At 39.7% G+C, this 27,870-nt stretch overlaps 1 protein-coding gene across 2 annotated transcripts in view; it reads right to left on the reverse strand.

Annotated features, from left to right (window-relative positions):
* RFX3 (regulatory factor X3) overlaps positions 1 to 16,588 on the reverse strand; it is a 177,931-nt gene extending 161,343 nt beyond the window's left edge. Inside the window, exon 1 of one of the 2 annotated variants that reach the window (XM_044445915.1) lies at positions 16,190 to 16,588. Coding sequence is in view for 1 of the 2 variants with exons in the window: in XM_044445913.1 (XP_044301848.1) it covers positions 10,710 to 10,734 (25 nt within the window). In the remaining variant the exon portion in view is untranslated. Of the gene's footprint in view, positions 1 to 10,709; positions 11,728 to 16,189 lie in introns of those variants that run through there. The other variant, XM_044445913.1, reaches the window with a different exon arrangement.
* Positions 16,589 to 27,870: the final 11,282 nt, after the last annotated feature.

Consider the following 27,870-nt stretch of genomic DNA (forward strand, 5'->3'; position numbering starts at 1 on the left):
GGGCTTGCAGCCTTAATGTTGCTGAGAATTCTAAGCCTTGCTGCCAGGGTACTCTGTCCAAATTTTACTTCTGAATCCAAGCATGGCTATAGAGTTCCTAATAACAGTTAAGACTTTGTTCAGGCTCCCCAGCATCTCCCATTCAAAAATCTTTTTTTTTTTTTTGGATGCTTACTAATAACATTCTGTATCCCATTACCAACAATTTATCTGCAGCTTTTAGAGCATAACCCTTTTAAAATTCATAATGAAAGTCAAGAAATGTTAAGATTAGTCTGCTCCAGAGAATCTTCCTAACATAGCATCCTTTAGAGTTTCATGCCTGAGTCTCTTGTACTGCTAGATCTATCATTTTTCTGCCCATCTACTGCCCAAGGTCTGCTGGTCACATAGCCTCCCAGTTTCCTGCCTTACCATTTCCCGTAACATCTCCTTCCCCAATCTTTTCTCTTTCTATCACTATGTCAGACCTGTTGAAACTAGTATCCTGGTCTGTGTTCTGGCAGGTTGGTGAACTAAGTTGTCTTTCTTGAGAACAAAACCTCTGTTAAAAAAAAGTCTAGGTTTTTGTTCCATGAGTGGCTTTTCCCATTTTCTTACGCACAGGTCATAAATCTATTATGTATACACTGTCACTCTGTTAGAGGTAAATATAAATGCAATGGGACTAGCTGTACATATAACTATATTATGACAGTACTATAGTAGAACCATAAGATCAGCCTGCTCTGCTGTGTTCTTAAGCATGCTTAAATTACTACTGAAATTACTGGGGCATATTTCTAGGCAAATGTTTAAAATCAAGATAATTGACTATTATGTGTCACCTCTGTTTTCTACATTCAGTTTTGGGGAAGGCTATAAAGCAAGCTTCAGTTTCTCTGCAATATACAACGTGAAGTGAAAAATAAATGGTGAACAAATCAGAAATAAAGATTAAAGCTACAATCCTACATACATTTTCTTAGGGTAAATCACATTCAACTCAATAGGGCAATTCAACATAAACATGTAACACTAAGCTACAATTTTCCCGTCAGATTATTAAAACAAACCACAGAATAAAGATATCAGTCTTCCTACTAGAAATGCATTCGTATCTAAAAACTGTACAGAGTATGATCCATAAGTTATTCGTCTGAGAAATTATGTAAGACTTTGGCATAACTAAAAAAGCAGTCATACTTTATACTATATGATCATAGTTAATATAGTATCATTTTAATGTAAACCTGTCTTCTCTGGGCAAATTGTAAAGTATCAATGGCAGCACAAAGCTAAGCTAAAGTTCTGTAGCTGCTTGACATATTTTAAGAGATCTACTATAGTTTGTTCATTGAATTTTTTTCTTTATTTAGTGTTTTCCCTCACTCACCTGCCCCCAAGGTAGACTTTGAAAAATGACTAAAAGTTTACAGTCTTAGAAAAATGTGAAACTGGACACGCAACTATATACATTACAGTTTAAGTATTTGGATTTTCTATAAATAATATTGAAAGGGTAACAATGACAAAACTAGCAACATTAAACACTATTTCTATCCATTTTAAAAACAAAGAAGTGGGAAAAACTATTCAAAAGACACTGTATGCAAACTGGATTCTTAAATTTATTTCATGGTTTCACTTCAACAAATATACTGAATGTGCATTGTTGTGAGTAACAGCCACTGATTTTATATAAAAAGAAATTTAAATTAAAATGCCACTGTTATTTGCTTTATACATACATTACTTCTACATATACATACTGAAGCTTTTGCTAAAGTACATTTTGCCCCACACCCACAAGCACAAAATCCTTTTTATTAAAAATAACCACCACCTAAGAGGATTAGAAGAAAAAAAATGCAGAAGAGCAAGCAAGCTACGAGTTTTCATACTAATAAAATATTTAGCCTAGTAAAATGTTCCTAGGCCCAGAGAAAAGTAAAACATATACATTTTCTTAATGACAAATGCAGAAGATGCCACATGCTTTAGACAACCCTTTCTGTGAGCCACCGGAAGTCCCAACACAATACATGAGAAATAAAAGAGACACCTGTTTAAAGCAGCCATCTGTCCCTCACCAGCTGAAGAAGCCTGAATCTCTACACCTAATCTTGGGTCTTAAAAATACAGAGCTATACAGCACCAGGGGACACTTACACTATTAATGTTCACAACATCTATTGCTTAAATTCTTAAAAAAATACCATATATCAATTATTGTATACATTGGGGAAATGTGTACCTCTGGACAGAAACATAAATTTTTCCTTTTATTATTAGACTAGAATAATGGCTTTATTCAAAATTAAAACATGCATTCTGGGGGTACTTAAAATAAGCTTTTATTCCTTTGGCACATAACTTGACTTTAAAAACCAGCATGCTAACAGTTGATTTAAAAGTTAGCTTTAGTTCCCTGTATATTCTTAATTCACTCACAACTGGATGACTTAAATGTAAAACCATTTCCTCCAATATTAACATTTAAAAGAAATATTTTCAATACCATAAAATGTTATTCTCTTCTTGGTTTCATACTCTATTAAAGCTCCTTTCCAATCATATGTTCACATTTAAAATATGCCACTGTCATATTAGCCGAAAGTGGAGAAACCAAGAAAATGGAGATAGAGGGTTTTAAGGTTCTTCCTTCCATTTTGAAAAGTCACATCATTGCCTCAACCTGGTCCCTTTCACATTCAATAAGGGCTTTTCATTTAATATTTCTCTCTTCCTATCTCCAAGCCTGAAGAGGATGAAGTCTAGCTAGAGTTCATCCCCATCCCATTGCCAGACACACAACTCTAAATGTGTTTGAACACAAGTCTCCTATTTTAGGAGTTAGGTGCTATATTTGGTAATGGTAGATCTGGGTGGGAGAAACTGATGCTGAGCTGATATTCTGATTTTGCCAAAAGCCCTCAATTCCAGTGTGCAGTGCAGCTACATAAGCGCTCACCTTTCTATCAAGGAAGAACAGACTGGGAGGCATTTCCCACTTCAAAATCAACTACTGTTGCCACAGCATTAAATATTCTAAAATATGAAATCCAGACATGTGGCATCTTAAAAGGAAAGGGAAGACTCAGTCTACAAGCTTCTGGTAACTAGAACAGAGTGAGCATTCAATTCATGTGATCCAGAAAAATCATATTACTCAATTCCTGGCTTCTCATTCAAGCAACTTTTAAAGCAACTTAAAGGGGGGCTTAAGTTAATGGAATGGGGGAAATGAAAATTGCTTTAAAAAGAAAAACAAAACATAGCTGGGAAGATTTTTTAACTCAGATACAGTACTTCTATTAATTCAGTCATGTATACAAGTGCACATTATCCTTATGTGCAATGGGATGCATGGGACCCATCTGCAGGGAAGCAGCAGAAATTTTCCAAGCAACTGATGACAAAAACAAAAGAAAATACAAACATGATCTCATGTTTAGTTGCATTCCAGGGTGGGAGGAGTGTTGGCATGTGGGAAGCATGCATCTTGTCAGTTAGGACCCTGGTGTTTGTCAGGTCTGCACATTCCCTTCTTGCCCAAAATTCCCTGAGGACTTCAGCAAAGTTTTAGTCTACATGTGCTACTAGTTTCTCTTTTAAGAGATTCCTAAGGTGCAGCTGGCTAAGGCTTAGCAGAGTCATAGAAAACTACAAACCAAACCAAAAAGTGACACCATAGTCCAGCATGCAGTGGGAGACGGGGTGGAGTAAGGAGGGAAAATTGTGCATTTATCAGACTGGTATCGTTATTTCTGAACTGGACCATTATGTCGACAGCGGGTCAAAGATCCAATTTCAGTAATCATGACTGCACATTCTCTTACAATCAGATATTATTTTAAGTAAGTAAGTAAGTAAGTAAGTAAGTAAGTAAGTAAGTAAGGAAGGAAGGAAGGAAGGAAGGAAGGAAGGAAGGAAGGAAGGAAGAAAGAAAGAAAGAAAGAAAGAAAGAAAGAAAGAAAGAAAGAAAGAAGTTTGACTCTTTTTTTAAAAAGATTACCTGGTTTATAACTGGCAAGAGATTTCAGGGTTATAGCAAAAGGAACGAAGGCTAATATTCTCTCTTCTTTACTACAAAGCGGAGCTTTTCAAGTACAGCGGTACCCTGGCTCATGAACTTAATCTGTTCCAGGACTCTGGTCGTGACCCAAATTGGTTGTAAGCCAAGTTAAATTTTCCCATAAAAGTCAGTGTAAATAAGGTTAATCCGTTCTGTAACTTTTTTTTTTTTAATCAGAAAAATGTGAAGCAAAGTGACAAGAACAACAAACATAAAGGCCATCTCCCCACTCCCCCCAGCACAACCATGATCGGGCCCATAACCCTGCACATGCCCATCATCCTGGCGTGCTGGGGGGGGGGGAGACGGATGTGATCACGGGTGCACTGGGGGAGGGAGAGATGGATGCGAATGTGGGAGTGCTGGGGGGAGGGAGATGGCCAAGATCGCAATTGCGCTCCTGCAGGAAAGACAGGAGCGATCTCGGCCATCTACCCCACCCCCAGCACGACTGCGGCCATCTCCCCACTCGGGGGGGGGGGGGAGATGGCCGTGATCGCGGTCGCCACCCAATATGGAGTTCGTGACCTGACTGAAAATTTTTATGAAATTTTTGTTCACGACCAGATTTGGTCGTGAACTGAGGCATTCGTGAGTCGAGGTACCACTGTAATTTACCACTGCTAGCCCATGTGAAAGCATTAGACTACGACTATTAGCAAGCGCTGCAGTCCTATAACTGTTCTTAAAAATGAAATCCATAGTAGCAGACTTATTATACAATTCCCAGAAAAAAATACCATAGAAGAGAAGGCATGTTTAAAATAGAAGGAAAACTATTCCTATATAGTTGCATACACACTACCTAGAACTCGAATAAACTAAGCTTTAAGTTTTGGAGAAGATTTTACACTTTTATGATTCTGTAATAATCAGACTTATTTTAGGAACTTCTATAGCAGGGATAAACAACTTGTAGCCCTCCAGATCTGTTAACCTACAATCCCCATCATCCCTCACACTATTGCCTATATTGTCTAGGGATGATTGGCGTTATGGGGCACCAGACATTTTGACCTACAAGTTGCCCATTCCCTATCCACATATGCAGGTCTATGTGGCATATTTAAGCTGCAACCTTTCCAGTGCAGGGGTCCCCAACACAGGGCCAAAAAGAACTCAAATAGTGTCAGCAAACTCCTGCCCCTTCAAAAATGTATGTTTATTTTTTTAAATGAGAAATGTTAGGGTGCCATGTCCTGCTTGTTCCTAAGCATGCTGTTGATCAGCTGCTCAGCAGGAACAGAAAAAGTTGCTTCCTGGTTCTTCTTCTGAAAAATTCGCTTCCTGGTTTCTTTCCCCTTTCCCCAGTGTTTTTCCAGTCTTGCTACTTCTCTCACTCAACACTTTTCCTTGCTTTCTCTTCCTTCCCCATTTCCCTTCTCTCCTCTACCTTCTTGTTTCACTTCCTTCCTGGCCCCTAGGCCTGAACTTTCTTTCCCCTAAATCTGTGGTGGCGAACCTACGGCACGTGTGCCACAGTGGGCACCCAGAGCCCTCTCTGCCAGCACGCGAGCCAAGTCACCCCAGCATCACTCCAGCAGCCAAGCATCAGATAACAGGGCACATAGGGGCCAGGTGCATGCTCGGAAAAGAGGAGTGGCACCAGGTGATCACATCACAAGCTTTTCTTATCAGCTTGAATAGACAGTATGCTGTTTTTATATTTTGGGTAAACATGCAAAAGATAGGACTCAGCTGATTAAAATAAAGTTTGCAAGAGATTGGGTATCAGAATTAAGTGTGCTCAGAGTTTACAACAGCAGAACAAGTTGCTGTTAAATGTCATACAATTGTTCTCTGCAGCTTATGAACTGCCAGAATTCAGTATGAATTTTGAAAATATATTAAATATTGATGTACTACAGACTTGTTGCAGTATTTTCCTAGGCTGGTGACATGCACCTAAATACATTAATCTTAGTGGATAGGATTCTGAATTTATTTTCTACTACCCACCCAATTTTTGGCAATTTCCCCAATATACATACCACAGTTCACCCCATTCTTCTCACTCTCTAGGCAGCATTTTCAAGAGGCTGTCCTGAGAAGATGGGAAGCAGAGAAATCTAGTTCTACCAGCACAGCTTATCCAGCTGAAACCTGAACTCAACCCATTACAGTATTAATTTCTTCAGCTAATTTCTTAACAGAATCCTATTCGTGACTACTCAGAAGCAAGTTCCATTGACCAAAAGGACTTCTTCCTCTAGTATAAGATAGGACCCTACATTATTAACATCTAAAAAGCTAAATGAAGATAAAGTTCAAATCCCCAGTAACTGTTCCTCCCCCTGGTGCTTCACACAATCTTAACATACATATTCCCATATACAAAGCACTTTACACAATCCCATCCCCAGGCATACATTCCATCCTGACATTTGCAAATTCAAAAAAGTTACTAGTTCCAATTTTATAATGTTCAACATATCAGCGCAAAACATTTGATACACACTATTATGCAAGGACTGATGGTGGGGAGGATTCTGTTGCAAACTACCCTGGGAATGCCAACTGAGCAATGCTGACTTGGAATACATTTTAGAATTAATTACCAACAGTGATCCAATTAAGGCACAATTCTAAGGTAGAAAAAATTACAACTCCCAGTGTGGCTGGATGGAGCTTGCTGGGAACTGCAGAACCTTTTTCTGACTAAACATGCATAGGATAGGCAAATTACGACTCTACTCCTTTGTATACTATTTTGACTAAAATCATTATTTATTTAGACTATTTTATACCATTCATCAGGCATGCATCTCTCTGAAATTCTTAGCAATAAAATTTTAAAAAATCATAGATCATTTCTGGAAAATTGTCCATTTTAACCACTACTGTGGCAACCAAATAAATTCTTTCTGAGTTGTACAATATAAAAACTGCACTTATCACATGAATAAGATAGCACAGCACATAGAATTTCTGAGGTAGATTTCTGACATGGTTAGCAGGAAACTCAATATATATGTTGACACAAAGACATCGCATGACAAGGTGAATGTACTGTTTATGCCAGACCATATAATGCAGAATTAGAAGAGGTTACATATTTGAAATCCAGAAATTCTATTCAAGATACAGGTGCTGTAGTTCCAAATTATATCAGTTTGAACTGGTAGTCTTTTCTTGATTAAAATAATTAGACAAGAGTACATCAAAAGACTATGGAATAGTCCAGGTGTATCTTTACTTTTAAATAAATTAAAAGCTTATATGAAAATGAGAAAGGATATAACTGAAATTGAGTAGAAATTATGTCAAATCATTCCAAGTTATATAATTTTCCAGATATTTATTCATTGTATTTGTATCCTGCCTGTTTCCCTGCTAGAAGCCAATGGCAGATTACATAATCCTCTTCCTCCTCTCTATTTTATCCTCACAAAATTGTGAGGCAGATTAGGCTGAGAGCCAGTCCACTGAGCTTCACCACCATATCAGGACTGGAACCTGGATCTCCTGAGTCCCATTCCAATGCTAACTGTTTATACCACACTGGCTCTCAGCATGAAATATAGCATGAAAGAATATTTACTAAAGAACACCTGTGCAAAATGAACACACAATGCTAGCAGAAAACCTTCAGTCAAACTGTGAAATACTTTCTTGAATGTAATGGAAAGCTCAGTAAGCAAATGGGCTTTGTTTGCCAAAGGATAGAGCTATCAAGATGATTTCATTAATTAAGTTAATGGGTGGATTGCATAGCCAGGACATACCCATTCACACTTGCCATGAGTAATGCCAAAAGAGAAATTGCAACAATCAAGACCCATATTGTTGGCTTTTAATTTATCATCCAAATAAATCTTGAATAAACTTAAAACATGGCTTTTTGAAACAGTCAAATTTCAAGTTCACAGCTATACTTAAGGTACCTTCATACAGAGTAAAAGCAAGTATTTTAAAGCTTATGACACCTGCAAGGTAAAGCTATCAATTAGTAGACTACTAATTCTTTCCCTTAGCACCAACTTTAAAAAGATTTGTGGTGGCTGTTAGTAGAAATTGTAATTTGTCCCATAAGGAAGTACAGAGCTTTGCTGAAGTATACACCTGCCTACCCACTCCCAACTTTTCCACATTTTCTGTGTTGCACCTTGCACTTGAAATGTATTTAATTACCATTGTTACAACCCGATGTACACAAGATACTCAGCTCCAGCTGAAGGTGAAAAGTATTTTTATTGTTTACAAAAGTTATGTAAACAAAAACAAATTTACACTTGTTAGATGGATAAATATTCATCCTGTTTGCCTCCTAAATAAGCTTTGTGGCAACCAACTGCATGCTGTGTCACAAATTTGAATGGAGCTGAGATTAAATACACCTGTTTTTAATGGACCCCAGAATTTGTTGGAGAGCATATGAAAGTCACCACAAAGGCCAAGAAGTTATAAAACAACTCCAGGATAAAGTAGTACAGAAGCATCAGTTAGGGTTTGGTTATAAAAAAAATCTCCTAAGCTGTGAACATCCCCTGGAGCATCATTAAATCCATTATTACAACATGGAAAGAATGTGGCTCACTCACAGCTCTGCCTAGAGAAGGCTGTCTACCAAAATTCAGTGAATGCCTAAGGAGAGTATTAGTCAGAAAGTCAACCAAGAGGCCAATGGTAACTCTGAAACAGTTGGAGAGACCCACAGCTGCAATAGGAGAAATCACTGATTAGATAACTATCACCCAGATGCTCCATAAGCCTAACTTTATGGAAAAATGCTGGGGAAGAAGGCCATGGCTGAAACAAACCCATTATCAAAGCCTGTAAGGAATTTGCAAAAAGGTATGTGAGAGACACAGTCTACATGTGGGGAAAGGTTCTGATCAGAGCAGAACTGAACTTTTGGGCCTTGTTGAAAAATGCAGTAAGAGTCACAAAGCCAACAGTGCTCATTTCCCTGAAAAAGCATCTCCACAGTGAAGCACGGTGGTGGCTATCTCATGTTGTGGGAGTGCTTTTCAGCAACAAGCTACTTGAACACCTTTGGTAACATCTTTGTTTTGAATATTGTACTACTATTCTGTATAGCCAGCTGCATATAAACCAATCAAAGGAAAAAGAACTTCCCTGAACATTCTATTCATTTGGCAGGACCAAAATTATTATTGCTTCAGTTTGGACTCATCTTGGGTACAGCTTCTGAACCATTTAACTGTTTGTATGATTTATTTCATACTCTGTAACTGCTCAGAGTTCGGGCAATCACTGGTTCTTGTTTGTGTTTTGCCACTCTTGATGCTGTTGTGTGTCTGCTTGGAGCACAGCCTGAAATTTGACAGGCTTTAATGATATTTCTTGTGATTATTTCTTACTGTGATTCTTTACTCCACTCTGCTACCTATCTGATATTTCCAGAAGAATACCCCACCTCCAAGTGAACCACTTCACTGCTGCAGAAAGATACCTTTGCTTTGTATGCCCAGAAAAAAAGTGCTAAGTCCCAAAGACAGGTTCCATATATACAAAGATACCTACAAAGCCACACAGGAAGTCTACTTTAGGTAAAGTTTTCTTTTGAGTCCAAGGAAGCAACAGTCAACAAATGAACACAGCGTACTGGAAGAGTAGCCACCAAAAAGTCTTGAGCTGAATATACAATTTCTGATTCTGAGCTGAAATCTCTAGGATGGCACCCGATTGCAAAGCTCTCCAAACACATTATTTTAATCAAATTGTGGCTGGCTCTAAAGTCCGTATTAATGGCTAACTGCCCATTAGTTTTCCTAATCTTCACCCATCCAAAAGCCTTGCCTTTGAATATTATCCATAACCTGGTTCAGAAAATTATCATTTGGCTTGAGGCTTTTGTTCTATTTTTAAAATTCATTAACTAAAAATTGAGTTATCTGGGTTGATAGCATATTTCTCATCTTTGACAACCTACCAGGAGTGAAGTCCTTTGGGTTTCCCTCCTGAACTTAGGCAGACACAGATAATCTATTTCTGTCCCCTTTGCCTTAGTGCTGGTGAAGATGATGGCAATCTTAATAGTATAGCCTTCTAATAGCTTTCTCTCCCATTTCCATACAGCCATGTTCCCCTTCTTATTTGGCAAATGCGAAATAAGAAATCTTCATTTCTTAGTTAAACATATTAAAAACAGTATATCAGCCCAACTTCTAAAGCAGATTTCTCCAACCTGGTGTCTCCAGATGTTTTGGACCAACCTTCATCTTTCTGGAACATAGGCTATATTGGCTGGAAATGATGGGAGCTGTAGCACAAAACATCTAGAGGGCATCGAGGTACTGCAGGCTATGTTAATGGCAGGTATACTAATCAAACTGTTTTTCTCTTCTGTAAAGAACAGACATGTGTGTTTTGAAAACAAAAACTGGTTAAAAATTGTCTGATGTTAGAAATTTAGTGTTTCAGCTAATTTCCACATTTTAGAAGTAGTTATTCTCCACATTTGTTGCAGCACAAAGCATAAATATCCTGTGTGCTCACTATGTATCTTAAAGATACCTGCCCATAAGACTACTGTCCATTGGCTTGCATGTATGACTGCACCAAATGTCCCTCTCCTAACTTAGAACAAAGTGAATCTGTAAATGTACTAGAAAAGGGGAAAAAAACTTTCACTGCCCCAAATCTAACATTAGGTAAGTGGGTTTCTACTCAAGCAATGGTAATTTACCTTCCTCTTCTATAGTATTCCACATGCCTCCAAATCCGCATTGATGGGTACCCCAACCCTCCAGAGCTGATTGGAGGGGTTGTGGTGGGGTAAGAAGTTCAGTCCACAAGCAGTGTCTGTTCTAGTGGTAGAGACACCACTAGATATAGCCAAGTAAAATAGAGTCAGTAAACACAGCACATCTAGTAAGGTACTCTTACATATTCCACTTGGATATTTCAGTCTCCAATACCAAGTTAATGTTAGGCAGTGTTATGTCCAACAACAATTATCTATCCAATTTGGTGATAAGAAATCTTTAGGGCCAGGTTCTTAAGACATACACTTTCTATTTATTTGTATCTCCCCAAAATTCAATTTTAAATCTTGTGAACGCAAAGGGAACACTAATGGCTACTATCTATATAGTTTTAATTAGGTTATAGCAACAGATGAATCCAAATGCATGCTTAATCACACTTTTCAGCTATGTACTCTAAGCTGCACATATTTTTAAAATACAAACTGTTCTTGTCAGGACTGGCTAGCATGACATCTGCTTTCCACTTGCAGAAGTCATTAATAACATTCAAAAGTATAGAGAACATACAGAAACAATTTTAAAGAAGCAACAGAAAACCAAGTGTACTTTGGAAACCTACTAGGGATATAGTAGAATTATCAAAACCAAACATTCAAGTTTACCCAAACACATAAACTGTTTCTCATCGAGACCTAAAAGCGAACCAACCTTTATGAAATCAACGTCCTGTCTCTGTTCCAATATATCTCAATCATTGTGGCACTGATGCAGAGAAACACACACACAGGTTTTCTGTTCCCTTTTATAAATACCACACACATGCAATCTGCCATTGCACACATTTATCTAGTTATTACATTTTTATGCTGCCCAAAACTTAACATATATGAGATTTGCACCAGTGACATTGAACTTTTGATTTAGGTAAGATTGTTAAACTGCATCTGTACAAGCTTGAATAGTTTCACTAGCAGTAGGTCATGATAGAAAGCTAAACAAGAAATACAGATTACAATAAGGGTCAGACAGTATGAAAAATCTTCTATTCAGCACTGAAATAAGATCATTAGGCAGTCTAGAGAATCATCTTCCTTGGTGATTTCAAGAAGTTAGGTCTCTTTTGGAAATGTTCCAGGTATAGTTTACCCTGTTCCTCTTATTATGAATACCTTATCCTGTTGCTTTTATTACAAATAGTTTAATGGCCATTGTGTTCTGCTGTGAATAACACCTAACTTGACCTTTAGATAATGAATTATTAGTTCAGGAGAGGCTATCCAAGACAAATCAGGCCCTCTCGTCTTCTGGCATCTGAGACGTGGCCTGTGGTACATCCCCATCACATACCTTTGTCCTGATTCTTTTCTCTCTATGGGACTAACCAACCAATTGTAGGCACCTAACTTAACTAGACATCCTGGATTAGATGCAAGTGAAAGCTGTATAAGAAACAAAGAGCAATGTCTTCCATTTCCAATAGTAGCTTCCTCCTTGGAGAAATCCTTACTTAAACCATAACTAAGATCCAAATCACAATTAACATGGAGTCCATCATTGCTATGAAAGGGAGCCACATCACTTTCACCATGGTCCAGCACAAGAAAGGGAAGAGATGCTCAAGTGGACTGGATAATTCAACTACCCTGACATGCGCCAAGGAATGCTCTTGCTGCACAAACTACCTACTCCTTGTCAACAGCTATAGAATTAAGTGTTGTGGGAAACCGTTAATTACTAACGAAGAGTAGTCACTAAGTAAACAAGGCTCAACTGTTTCCTAAAAGGCTTGAAGCTACTGCTGCCAGTGCAACTGAGACAATGTGACCCAGTTTGCTCAATCATGGCCATTGTGCAGCCACCCCATGCCATGTTCTATTGTTAGATTATTTGAGGGTTCCTGCTCACCCTAAACAAACCATGCTGTCTGGGTTCAAACAACAAAACAAGTTGCACCAGTGTGGATAATCAGGGTAATCCAGCAGGCACAGTCAGTGGTTTGTTTCACCAGTCATGATTACACAACCCAAGCCTGTACATAGTAGCTCCCCTCAGCGCAAGACAATGCAGATGAGTTAACTAGTCAATTCCTGTGAGCTGTCTCTATTTATACAGAATCCTTGGGGATATTGCCTCTACCACAGAAGTCCACACAACTTGGGGATGACTCTAATAAAATGCTAACCATATGTGCAAATCTGATATCAAAAAATGCTAAAGTGAGACTAACACTTGCATGCATATGATAGAGAGCACACAACATGTAATAAGTGATTGTGAAGGACTGCACATGTGCTTTGTTGGGTACAGTTCACAGCAACTTAACATTAGCCAGCCAATGTGGTATAGTGGTGAAGAGCATGGGACTGGAACTCAGGCAATCTGGATTTCAGTCCCCACTCAGCCACAGAACCAACTGGGTGATTTGGATTAATCACAGGCTCTCATCCCAACCTACCTCACAGGCTTGTTGTTGTGAGGATAAGACTGAGAGCAGGAGGAGGACAATGAGATGAGTCACTTTAACTTCTTTGTAAGAAAAAAGATAGGATATAAATCTAATTAATAAGCTGTGCAGTCTTTGGGAAAGAGTGAGTCCACTGAGGTACTAGGTGACAGGCATCAGTACCACAACTAGTTCAATGAATAACCAGTGTAATAAACAAGAATATGATAAATAATCCATCATACATTGGAAAAAGGATTATTATCTGTATCCTAAATTGAACATGTGAGCGGATGACAAATTAAAAGAGAACAATTTGGTGGTGGACTGATTTGCTTGGGAACAGCTGATCTTTTTGACTAGGCCATAAGAACCAGAGTAGCAAAGAAATGTAATATATTTAAGATTTTTTATTTTGACCTATTCATTCAGAAAAATCCCCGTACCTCCTGCAGCCTCCAAATCTGCTCAAAGTTTGAAGAATGCTTTGGAGTAGATAGGGTGGGTAGGATGCTGGGGGGGGGGGGGCGTGGAGGTAGGGGCAGAAAAATCTCATTGAACAAGCAAAAGCCCATTAAGTGCAACACTGAATATCACCCTTTGAAAGCAAGTGGGATAAATAAAATTGCATTCTTGAATGACTTAAAAAATAAATTCCATCAGTGGCTCAACAAGAGTTGCCAACAAAGAATGTGTCATATTTATTATTTTAACAAAAGCCTGTTAAAAGAAAATCAGATAAGAAAAATGAGACAGAAGTTCTTCCTTTCACAACAAATTCAGTCTTGACCAAACAAGATTACTAAAGCCTCCATGAGAACAGCTTTGCACTTCTTTAAGTTAGTACCAGTGTAATAGCTTATTCCAATATCTGATGCCAGCAGTGGCCAATTGTGATACTTTAGAAGTTGGCTATTGCTAGGAATAACATTCCTGTTGCTGTATTAACATTACATTGCTGTACTAACATGCTGTATGGTCTCATGAAGGCTTCTTAGGTAAGGCTTACTGACAAAGCAAGCCTGTATACATTTACTTAGATATAAGCGCCACTGAGTTTGATGAAACTTACTCCCAGGTAAGTGTGCATACAGTTGCAGCCTAAATCAGTTAATCTGAAATGGAAAAAAATCAATTTCCTATCTCACATCCCCTGATCTGATGAGTTAGTAAACTGCTGTGGGGATGAAGCTAGGGTCTTGTTACTTGAATGATCAGAGCACAGCATATCTTACTGTCATGCTTGTTTGACAAACCACATTTCATACTCTCTTGCTTTTTGCCTAGAACACTGAAATCACAGACCACGCTATTATGTTATGTGGGCTAGAAATATAATATGCAGATACAACAGGTGGATGCAACAGGAAAAAAAACTGAAAAATGTTACCTTAATAAGAATATCAGCTGATATAACTATTCATTTTAGTAGCTTTATACTTTTCCAAATGCAAAAGAATTACATTCAGTACTCACATGTTAGTATGTAATGTACTGAGCAAGAATAATCTAACCTACATTGATTCATGGAATGATCATATATCTTGAATACAATATGTGCATAAATGTTTATAAAGTAAACCTATGTAACACACAAGTCTCAATTCAGAATAGTCCTTGCTTTACCAAAGCATTAATTATCTAACCTGGTCTGCACTTGACAATCTGAAGAATAGAAACTGCCACATTCTTCAGGGGTTGCTCTGTCAGATAAATCAATATCTTTCTGTTGGCACTGTTACAAGCAACAACCTATTCAATACAGGTTTCACAAATGAGAGGAATAACAATACTCACAATTAAATTAGTCCTCTTTATACAAAAATCAACCAATTAACAAGGATCAGAAAACATCAGAACCTCTCCCAAAATCACATTAACTAAAAAGAGTAAAGTACAAAACCTTTTAAATCATTAGTATTCATGCAGCTAAATCCTATGCATGTTTACTCAGACGTAAGTTCCATTTAGCAGAGTTAAATGGAGCTTACACCCAGGTTAGTGTGTCCAGGATTGCAGTCTAAATAAAATGTTAACTCCAATGACCAGCATTATTCATTCAGATATTATTTGGTGCCATGTTAAGAGACATAGAGGGGTCAGGTGCAAAATAATGTCAACAACTTGTCCAACTGAGGAAGTATCAGAATTACTATCTTTTGTCCAGATAGAACAAATAATTACCATAAGATCTGCAGTTTTGTTTTCTGGAGCATAACTGACAACCCCAAAGAGTATTAAATGTAAGCACATTTCAAATTTAGATGGCTTATAATTATTGATGGTCAATTTGACTTCAGTTTAGCACCCCAAGGAAAGTAAAAAAGCAATAAGAAAAAACTACAGTAATTAAGATTTTTTACTACATTTTTCTTCTCTTTCCTGCACCCATGTGTTTATTATGCAAAGTCTCATAACCATTTTTTATTAGGAACTGTGCTTTGGGATTAGAGGTAATATTAATATAAACATAAAATGCAGCTATTGCTCCAAATGCAGGCACCATCAAGTTCATACATTACAAATCCAAGTTTCCACTAAATTTGGATTAAATCACATTAACAGAAAATGGAATTTCTAGAAGATTTTTCCTAGCAGAATTGCAAGTAAATGATTTAATAATGGGATGTTCAATAAAAATGAGGACGATTTGTGTGACAAAGACAACCATTTGCCTATTAAATGTCAAGGCAATGTTAGTAAGAAGGATAATAAAGCACAGAAGAGGTTAAAAAGCCAGCATGGAGATGATCAGAAGCAAAAAGTTCATGAATGCTCAAATCTGCAAACGCACATAATCCCAACTGGAGTCCAAGGCCCACACACAAGTTCCAAGAGGAAGAAAACAACCTCAGGATCATATATGGCAAATTTGGGGTGTTAATTTTAAATAAAAGCAAAGATATATTGAACATCCACCTTATTTACCCTTCTGACAGTAACTCCCTATGAACAAGAATAGGAAGCAGATTTAAACAATTAAAAAAAAAACAAAAACCACCCAGACACAATTACCTTGTGCAGACCACAAGTGTGCTTCCCTCTCCTCCACCAATCTCTCCTTCCATTCTCAATACTCTCGGTACAAATAAAATCCCCTTCCCCATCCAAACTCCAGCAGATCACTACAGCCACCATCAGAGTACAAGATGGGAGGTGGGGAGAGGAGGGGGCATATAAAGAGAACACAAAACAGGCCGGGGTGGAATCATACACAGGCGCGCACACACATTCTCCTTTCCTTACACACACAAACACAAACGTTACAGCCTTCCCCACTTTTCACATTCAGTGCTCAAGCTCAATGGAGCAGCTCCAGGCCGACTACTCGATGGAAAAAGGAATCGGAGGGGGGGAGCACATAACAATCATATTCACCTGGACTGTGGAGGGCTGTGGTGGTGGTGATGGTGTTGCTCTTGCTGGTGGAGGTTGTTGTTGTTGTTGTGGGTGACGATGAGGAAGGGGGTGAGGAGGAGCAGCAGCAGGAGGAGGAGGAGGTGGTGGTGGAGGAGAGGAGCCGTTGTTGTTGATGGGTAACAGTCGCCAGGACTACGGTGACTATGGCGCTTGATTCACAAGGCAACGGTTGCTATAACTCACAAAAGGGAGAGAGCGAACGAGAGGAGGAGGAGAGGAGGCGGCGGCCCAGCCTCACAGGCCCGGAAGAGGCGGCGCTTGTGACATGACTGACAAGGGCCTTTCCCTCCCCCCCACCCCGGCTCAAAAAAACTGGAATTCGGAGCTCGAGGTCTCCCTCCTCGTGCTGCACACTCAAGAGGGAGGGGACGTGATTGTTCTTGGGTGTCTCTGCGCGCGCGCGCAGCGGGATTGGCGCGCCTGTTCCTGAGGGGCCGTTAGGATGTACGACGGTTGGCAGCAGCGGTTAGCGCGCCAGTGGTGCCGCTGCGGTGCGCGCGGTAACCAAACACCCCGGACGGAGCGTGCGGGGGGGGGGAGAGAGAGCCAAGGGGCGGGGCTACCATTCCTGGCGCCCGCGTGAGGGAAACCTGGCAGCGGCTCCGTTGTCATTTCCGGGGGGGGAGAAGGCCGGGGAAGAAAAGCTATGATGAGAGTCGAATGTCCCGGATGTGAAGAGTAGCTGAGGAGGAAGGTGTACCTGGCGCCTCTTTCGGTTGAGGGTCGTTCCCTTTCTCCGTTCGCCCCGCGGGAGCCTTCGAGGAAAGGAAGTCTGTCTCAGTGTCCGATTTGTCCCGCTCTTCCCTCTACCCTCGCACGGGGTAGTGCTAAAGTGGCTCGTGTTTAGGTGGTTGCCACCGCCGCCATCTTACATGAGGAAAGTCGCGGGTATGAACCTGGCTGCCGTTCTCGGCTCCCTTGTTAATGTCTAGTCTCTGAAACGTTGAGGAGGGAGGCATAAACCAAACGCCTCTCATTAATGAGGAGCAGGAAAGAGCGAGGGAACGGTCACAGGCTGTGGGGAGTGTGCTTAGCAACATGTCGATGGTGAATCCCCATCCACCTTGCCCCTCCACTGGACCCAGTCCTCTCAGATAAGGTGGACGGGCAGAGGCAGGGGTAACTGGCCCAGTTCTTCCGCAGTGCCAATTAACGAGTGGACTAGGGCAGAAACTGAAGTTGTTGCGTCCTCTTTCGGCTTCGATCTCTTTCTGAGAATTGCAACAGACATTCTAATACTACTGGGTGGGCCAGAGGAAAAGGATGGGCAAGTGACGGAAGACGGTGGCAGTTGCTTCTCGCAACCATTCTTAGCAAGCATTTGCAGGTGAGGGAGTGCCTGGGGAAGAGCAGGAGGCAGCACATAACAAAGTTGGAAGGCCTGGTGAGGGCACCCTCCTGAGTCAATGCTCCCTCAGCACCTGTCTCATGGTACTAGCCCTGGGAGAAGACAAGTTTGTTTATTTTTAAATTTATAGGCCTGTGAATAACTCAATAGGGCTCTGTGAGTGGTGAACAACAAAATGCAAGACCAACATTACAACCCCTAGTTGCCAAAAAAAAAAATTCTGCCACAAATGCCACATGAACAAACCTCCCACTTTAGTAAAGCATGTTAATGTGGAGTATCTACTAACTCTTAGCCAAAATTGAGCCACAAATGAAATTTAGGACCTCTGCAATTTTCTGGTGATACTTTCACCTGAAATGTGGATTGTGATCTGTGTCCATGATAATGAGTTCAAATGCAAAAGGTGTTATTTATTCCAAGTTAAAGAATATGGATTATAAGCATGTGAGCTGGTTATGGGAGAAAATGCCCGCCTGGACAGTGAGCAAAAAACCCCATCCCTATATCAGCTGGCATAATTTATATATGTATGTATGTATGTATGTATGTATGTCATCACTCTGTAAATACTTCTACTGAACAATGTCATAAGATTTCAAAAATAAACTGGCTGACAATAAATAGGAGCTTCACTTACTGGTCTGCATGGGTGAGATGCCCTGGCTGGGATACTGATTATCAGTTCAGGGAAGACAAAGGGATCCAGCAAAAAATACAATCATGACAGAAGTAAAACAGAAGTTTGAAAGAACGGATTTTTATTGTTTGGTAAAGAAAAAAACAAAGGAAACTTGGTAAATGTTCAAATACATGACGTATTGTCTTGAGGAAGATGGGAACAAGTTATTTTTCCAACGGCATAAGACATGGATTCAAATCGGACAAATAAAAATGAAGTAGATCATCAAGAGAGTACTGCCTATTTTTTAAGAGAAGTGGAACACTGAAAACAGGTTGTGTTGAGTTGTAATGGATCACTGGAATTTTGGTCTGATTAGAAACAGTCCTTGCAACAGAAGAATTGTTTAAATAACCACGTACACTCACTTCCTGCTTTTATACAAGAGTCTCTTCTTACAGTACTAGCTCATATACGATTATTTATTTCTATCATGGGCTTGGTTTGATGGCCTGCATGATCTCTAATTCTGTCATGCTAATAGACAAAATAGACAAAAGCTAAAAGACTTTGTGATGCAGAATGGCCACTCTGAATACAGCTGTTATCCCTGCTAACCAATGTACTAGAAATGGAGCAAGACTTCTCTGGAACTTGGTAGAGTTTTATTGTACTTTATAAGGATAAAGTGAAATAACCTCTGCAAGGTACCATGAACTACTCAGAAACTGGAAGCATATAAATAACATGGTTGTTTTTAACCCTCTGTCTCTCATCCTATCTGGTGTCCTTCAGATATGTTGGACTACAACTCCCATAATCCTTTAACCAGCTGCTATTACTCAAAATAATATCCCACTTTTCACAGAGGTATCCAAATTGTGAACATAAAATGTAATACCAACAAGGCAGCAGTAAAATATAACAATAAAACAGGTTAATCAGTGGTAAAGCTGCACACTTGTTTGCTACAGACCATAACTGGCTGGGTCACACTTTATGGAAAGCCTATATGAAGAGAGAGATCTTAGCAAGACATTTGAACATCAAAACTATAAGGGCTTGTCTAATAACAGTAAGGTATTCCAGAGAGCTGACTTCCAGCACATCCAGAAGTCACCCGGCTGGGGAAAGCTGCTTATAATGAATTCCAGTTTCCTTTACGTGAAAAGGGATTGATTATTACTTGGGTCATGTAGAGGTTTTCATGTTTAAAATGAACATTTCTGAATTTTTTAGGTTATAGCTCAAACTGTAAATGTCTCTAGTGGCTCACAAACAAAAGTACTTCAACTCTATTTGTAACATTTGAATATTGCCTTCACTCACATGGTAATTTGCTAAGCAAATATATTTAGCAGCTCAGATAGAATTATAATATGCACTTCCCAACATCATTTTAAACCTCAAACCACTGCAGGAATTGTGGGGTGGGTAAGGAGCTATAGTTTGATATATCTGAACTTCTTTTATTATTGTACCCCATACTTTGCTGCAGACATAGACTATACTTAAAATTCTGCAACTTCAGCTGTAATGGAAATTCTTTAGCTATCTCCTTTGAGAAGCCAACTCATGCAGTATTAAATACAGAAAGAAGCTTGTTCCTAGTTAGATTGTACCAGCATCAATAAGTTCAGTATTACATAAAACTAGATATTCAATCTGTGGTCAGAAAGAAACTTTTGCATGGAGCTGACCTGAACTTCTGCTCTGTATGGGAGGATCAGCACCAGCTACATAAGGACAGCACTCCACGTGGCTCACAGATGTTGCCTTCTAGAAACACCACAGTCATTTTTTCAAGATTTTGTCTGCAGCTGTAAGGGCTGTATTATCTTTTATAGCAATTGTAATGTTTTTTCTTCATTAGGTTTCTGATCCATCAGTCCCTATTCCAAACAAGTTACCCTTGTATTCATGTTGTATTCTTACCTATCATTGAAGTATAGCTGGTACAACCTGAAATTCTCTTGTTCAAGACACCTCGCCTGATCCTGAATGCATCTTGTAAGATTCAATGCTAACAGACTGAGATCACAGAAAAATTAATGTGCCTCAAACTGTAATTAAAATTGACTTTTCACATGTGACATTTAATGATTTAATGACTTTCCAGGAAAAAAAACATAGGGAGCAGCCGTTTACCATGAGGCCATTGGTGCACCAAGCTCAATATTGTCTACAGGACTTGCAGAGACTGTCCAGGGTTTTAGACAGGGGTCTTTCCAAAATCCACTTGAAGTTGTCAGGCACTGAACTGGAGACCTTTTGCAGGCTAAGTTTGCAGTCTACAAATGAACTACAGTCCCTCCTTTCCTATCCTCTTGCTTGTTGCATCTTTCCTTTGTATTACTAGATCCTGAATTTGTATTTGTAAGGTCCAATGCTTCCAGACTGAGCTTTATCACTTACATGTATTTAAAGCCAGTTAATTTTGTCTGGCTTTCTAGCAAAAAGATGCAGCTGTATACCATCAGACAATTGGTTCCCTGAGCTCAATATTCTTTACATGACTTGCAATGGCTCATTGGGGTTTTAGATTGTCCCTTAATAAATAAATCATTCCACCTGTAACAAGAAACTTTCTGCTGATATTTTTAGAACTAATGCAGCCATTTAGCACATATAGTGCCATACAAGTAACAATGAAGTTTTCCTTTATTAATTTTTTGCAGTTTGTTTGGATATTTGAGATACATCATCGGAGAAGGAAGTACTCATTTTAAAGAACACTTTTATGTTCACAGTGTGAGCAAAGCAAACAAGAATGAAATGAAAGGTTTAAAATTAAAAATTTAAATCAATAACTAATTCCTAGAAGTGCGTACAATTAAGTGTTGTAATAAACTAAAGGAGCAGGTAATGACTTCATAATTACTTGGAAGTTACCGTTAAAAAGCTAAACCTTTTTTCTCAGACAACACAGGCACAACATTAAATTGCATTATTTGACAAAGGATATTTCAAGTTAACTAATTAATTTTTGAGTTAATTTGTATGGTCTGACTTATAGCCAAGTGTCACGAGCCCATGGCAAGTACTAAGGATTTCTTCTCTCTCCTTTCTTCAAACTAGCCTGTTCTAGGGTCTAGTCTGCTATTGGATGCCATCAGTAAGCTGAAGATCCACAGCTCTATTTTCCTGTAACATCTGAATCAGGTGAAGCTATATAAGTCCTGTATCAGTGCCTAGACTCAGTGATGGGTTGCATGAGGACCAAGAATGAAGCTGAATCCTGGCAGGACAATCCCTGTGGGTAAGTGATTCCTGAGTCTGGGAGATGGGCTTATTGATTGATCTGGGTGGGGTTGCACTTCCTTTGAAAGGTCAGGTTTGTATTCTGGGGCTACTCCTAGCTATATAACTCTGTCTGGAGTCTGAGTTGGCCATGGTGACCCAGAATTCTTTTAACCAACTTTGGTTGTTTTGTCAGCTAGAGCCCCTCCTGAACAGGAATACCTTGGCCACCACAGCTGTACAGGTGTTAGTAACCTCAAGACTGAATTATTTTTATGTATCTTATGTGGGGCTAGTGCAGACTGCAGCAGCTGTCAGGAGCGGCCCCTTTTTTTTAGCATGTAGCTAAATAAGGGAACTGCACTGATTGCCTATTCACTACTGGGCCTGGTTTAGTACTTTGAGCATCAAGCACAAAGCAGCTTGGAATTGAAATATACAAGAGAGTTGCCTGGTCACTAAGATTGTCAAATGGCATGTTCCTGGTGTTCTGCATGGATTCAAGGCCTGACTGAAATTTACCCAGGAGATGAGCTTTCAATGTGGTAGCCCCCTTTGTATGAAGCTCCCTGATTCTGGGAGTTTTGCAGTGCCTCCTGAAAACTTTTCTTGACCAGCCATGATTTTTATTGGTGTTCTTTTTATTAAAAAAAAACTCAGCATTTTAATATTTTTAGATTCTATTTGAATAGTATATAAATGTTGCAAATAAATAACCTCCTAAACATTTAGCTCCTTAAACCACTTTTGAACACTAGGATTCTTAAGTTCTGAGTTATCAGTGGTATTTTAAGATTTCAGAAACATAATGAATATTTAGAAAATTCAGGGAAATTAACATATGTACTTGTGAAAGGACTGTCCAATCTTGTCGTTGCATTCACACTCATGCTATTGTGGAAGTAGGACCCACCACTCATGCTACAGAAAGTTAGCAGTTCTAAAAGTAATGCCAAAAAGAAGTAGAAGCAGTGCTTGGTTCTGCACCAGGATAGATCCACAGAGAAGCTTCTACATGTTCTGTTCAGGAAATGAGTATTTGCACTTGTTAAAAGTTGCTTTTAAAATTGTTAACTCCCATTGGGAGCTGAAATTGGGTAGAAATTATGTCAAACTATTCAAGTAATGTAATTTTTCCAGATATTTATTTTTATATGTGTATGTCGTTTTTTTCCATGCAAGAAAATCAAGGCAGCTTAAATCATCTTCTTGTTCCTTGTCATTTATTCTCATAACCCTGTGTGAATCAATGATTGGTCAAAGTCATTCAGTGACTTCAATTGAATGGCACAATAAACCACACAAGAGTTTTTTTTCTTCTCATTTGACCTGTTGTGCAAACCCAGTTGTGGTATTTCAGCTTGGTAAATATGGTCCTCAGAAACCACAGTAAGAAACAATGGTTTGTACTATGATTTTTGCTTACTGTATCATCTGAATCCAGACCACACAACCCATCTCAGTGGGAAGCCCAGAACAAGAGAGCTTCTTGGCAAGAGCAGCCATTGTTGTTCTTGCCAAGCAGCTAGCCAGAAAGCACTGCTGACAGCTGCCCTGGTTTGGCACAGGTGTCAGAAATGTGCTAGCTTCCCTGACCTCCTGCCCCAGATATCTTCTTTGGGGCTGGAGCTAGGCAATTAGCTGCTGGCACTTCTCGTGTAGAAAGGAAGGGGGAGAACTAGCTCAGCAGCAGTGCCCAAACATTGCAGTGCCTTCTACCAGTTCCTCACCCTCTGCTCTTGTGTAAAAGAAAGCCACGAGAGTGCCTTTCTCCTGAGTGTGAGCAAGGGAGAGGGACTGGACTTATCACCGATTCTTTCTTTTGCTGGAAAGGAAAGCACTCAAGTAGTTGAGGAGAAGGCAGAACCTAAGCTAAACAGGGATGTTCCATTTTTGACACATTCTATCCTAGCCTAGCCTCCTCTTTCCCTGCTTGCCTGAATGACAGAAGCAAGGACTGGGCTAGGCAGGGCTGGGGCGTACAAAGAAGGGAGCATCCTCACCTAGCTCCTTTCCCTGCTGCTGCTCAAGAGAAAACTTATCAGGCAGGAACAAAGGAATCAGCTGAGCTGTGCTGCCCCCATGTGGGGCAGCATGACTTGGCTGATCCCCCCCACCCCAACTTGAGAGGTTTTTTCTCAGGCAGGAGTGAGGGAACACCACCCAGCCCAGCAGATTGCCCCCCCCACTTCAAATTTGAGAACCTAGGAGCAATACTGCCCAGCTGATTGCCTCAACCTTTGCCTGAGAGTGGATAGGACACCCATCTCGTGTTGCCCCTTCTCTCTGCACTTCAGTCATGAGCTCTGTTTGTACAGCAGAAAACTGTTAACAGCTGTGTCAAGCCAAACTACCCTCACAATCACTGCTGTAGAAATCAGAATCCTCATTCCTCCCTGCAGTGTCTCCTGGGATATCACCTGGAGGGAGGAGAGCAACCATAGTGAGCCCAATCATCTGTCTGGCTCATTGTAGCTTTTTGGCACTTAAGGGAAATCTGTCATAGTAATGTCCCACAATGGGTTGTGAAGTGTGAACCTGTCTAGTGAGTTTCATCACCAAGTGGTGACTAGAACTTGAATCTCCCAAGTTTCAGTCTAACACTCTAACCACTCTGCCACACTCACTCTCAGCACAGATTATTACATAAAATGTTTCCTAAAGCAAACCTGCATGCAACAAAACTGGGCTGCTAACTGTTGGTAATATCATCAAATAATGTATTGAATGTGATGCAAAGTTCAATAAACAAATGGACTTCATTTGCCAAAGTACAGAACTCTCAAGATGACTTCAGCAATTAAGTTAATGGGTGAATTGTGTAGCAGCTGGGATGTAGCCACAATATCAAAAAGGAAATATACACAATTAAAATTGATATTCAGGGTTTCTGGTTCTTAATTTGTCACCTGCAGAACTAAGTCAAAACATAGCTGTTCCAATACAAACTCATATCTCAGTTTCACAACAGTAATTAAGATACCTTCACATACAGTAAAAGTTATAAAAGCAGCAGATAAGGGCTACCAATGGGCAGTTGACTTATTGTTTCCTTTACCACTGTGTTATGGTCAGCCTAGAATGGCCCACTTTGCCACACCATACTGACTGTATCTTACCCATGTCCAAGAGACAGAAACCTCCCTTTAGCAATCAGCTGCAGGTCATTGCTTAATCAATAGTCCAGGTCACCTGATGCTGGCATTGCAAAGCAGAGTCCTGGTTAAGCTCATCTATAGGTGACTTAGTAAACTATGAATTGCTAACTTGCTCAACTGCTTAAAGAAAGAGAATCTCTTAGAATGCTTCTCAAACCAGAGACTTCAGCAGACAATCAACAGACTAATACAACAGATTCTTCTGTAATCCTCACTCAGGCAAGAAGGGAGGGAGCCGAGGAGATATACTCCACTAGGACAAGACTAGGAGAGAGTCCCCCAAGGTTTCTCTGGTATAGGTACCCAGGTCATAGTTTACCCCTAACCAAGGGTGGGGAAGAGGATGTGACTTGACACAGGCACCAAAAGAACTTTACCATGGGTATAGTTGTTTTTCAAGCTGCCACAGAGGAGCTGTGCTTGTTAGAGTATCTTTTCCCCTTCTTGTTAGTCTTTTGCCACTGATTTGCCACTTTGAAGTGCTTATTGTTGTATGCTTGGAATCTGACCAACTTGTTCCCCATTCTGTACCTTTCCTGAATCCTTAATAAACCTTTTACTTTGTTTTCACCATCACACAAACTGTCTGCTTTGGGAATGAAAGTGGTGTGGGGGGCTCACAAGGGATGTGCCATATTTTGGGGGTATGCAAATGATATTTCAGTGTTCAAGCTCCACACAACATGCTAAGTAAATCCTATAATCTAAGGGCATAGGTGGGTTACAAAGAAGCTCAGCAGAATTGATTCTAGTGAGATGCTTGTCCAGTCATTGAAAGGGGACCATGAGCACTTGACAATTGAGGAGAGTGGCTTTGCTTTACTCTCAATGGTAGCAGCCAGTACCAGTTGACACTGCAGTACCAGGCCCAATGCTTTCAGATGGGGTTGCCTGCAGTTGCCAGGATGCCACACACTTTAGGAAGGCTTTTGACGTCTTTTAATGGCAGTTTAACTTGGACTATAAGGCCAACTCCCTTGCAGAAGTATTCATCCCCTTTGACCTCTCTATACTTGCATTACAACCTTGAATTGGAATAATTGCAGTTTATTCTTGTTTACATAACTTTTGTGTGCAGATAAAAATTTGGTGTACTTTTGCAGTCTTGAGTATTTTGTGTGTATCAGTTGGTTATAAAGACAAATTTGCTTCAGTTCCAGGTTGTAACAACAATATGGGGAAAGTGAAAGGGGAGGAATGAATACTTCAGTGTGACATTGTAAATCTTCCATGCTCAGCCTAGATTGCTATAGTGAGTGTAGGGAGGGATGCAGAAGGATCAGTGGCTTCCATTAGCAATCAGAGTACAGGACCAAGAAAAGTTTTTGGCCTCCCTCTATATTCACTGACTGCATCACTCCATTAAAGATGAAGGAAGGTAGGCAACTAAAATAGCATTCTCTTCTAAGAGAAGACATGGAAAATTCAAGAGGTTGAAGGGCAATCTAAACGATAACTTTAGAGTTGATTTGATATCTACAAACCACTGTGAAAGCAATTAGTGTTCTAAAAGAAAGCTGGAAAGGACATATTGAAACTTATCTGTAGATACTTTGGTCTGGAAAAACCAATAGCCAATAGTTACTAATAAATCAGTTCTTAAACTGTAGCTTAGATAAATAAAGAGTATGCCTCTAAAATATTCCCTGTTTTGAATAGTTTTGCTGTGCTAAGCATCCCAAGCAGGCCCCTTTCATATTTAGCCACAGATTTTTAACAGATTTAACATATTTGGTACATGTAAATGGATGTATCACATAATTATATGCAAACTGCAATTGCACAAAATTTGTTATCTGAATTTATGTCCTTTAATTCAGAATCACAGGAAAGCTGATTATATTAAGTATGGCCATTGGTTAATCTAGATCAGATTTTCTACACCAGGGGTGTAGTCGGGGGAAAGAGGGGGACCACTGGAATGGTAAGCAGTTATCTGGGGAATCCTAGAGGTATGACTGGAGCTGTAGTTATGCTGGATTTAGCCTGAGGTTCTGCACCACTGATCTGCATTGACTGGCTATGGCTCTCCAGGTTTCAGAAAGCAGGCTTTCCAAGCCCTATAGGACATAAATTCATAAATGCTGAGGATTTGATCTAGGCCCTTATGCATTGCCAATGGGCTATGACCTTTGTTTGAAGTGCTTAAGGAAGCAAAGCTATGCATGTTTAGACAGAAGAGCATGTAACTGCCACAAGATTGCACCCTTTGTCCTCTTAAAGTCTGCTGCAGATACAAGGAGATACTGAGATGACTGGTGCATCCCTTGACTTCATTTTCACTTTTTTATGGATCAAGTTGCCTGTATGCTGATATATTGGTAGAATGTTTGGGGCTGCTACTTTAGAAGACATAATCTGAAGATTTCTTTAAATTGAGCAACATATTTTCTCAAATAAAGCAATTAATTAGCTTTGCAACACTTCATTTCAGTTTTTCTTTCATAATCACCCTCCTGAAATGGCGGGCTAGGATTTACAAATGAATACTTTCTATAACAAGCTGACAATCTTGTCCTCTAGAAGTTTTGGACTATAACTCCAATAATTCCTCACCATTGCCCATGATGGCCAAGGCTGATGGGAAATGTAGTAGAAAACATTTGGCGAGCATCACTTGCCTACCCATTTTCTAAAATAACACAAACACAAAATAACACAAACACAAGCTAGATAAACTATGCTTCATATTCCCACTCCCAATAAGATAGTGAAATAGTTAGATTAAGTTCTTCCTACAAGAAATATGATGACAGTACAGATAAAGTATACCTGAGCAACCAGGCCTGGAGGCAAGTCCTGAAAGAGTTTCAGTGCTGCTGACCTCTGTACTAATCCTGGCAAATCCTAGCTATTGCGCTGACATGGCCAAGGACTACAAGCAATTTAATAGGATTGTTAAAATAGA

This window comes from Varanus komodoensis, unplaced genomic scaffold, assembly GCF_004798865.1.
Source record: "Varanus komodoensis strain SLA01 unplaced genomic scaffold, ASM479886v1 scaffold5, whole genome shotgun sequence".
Classification (NCBI taxonomy): Eukaryota; Metazoa; Chordata; class Lepidosauria; order Squamata; family Varanidae; genus Varanus; species Varanus komodoensis.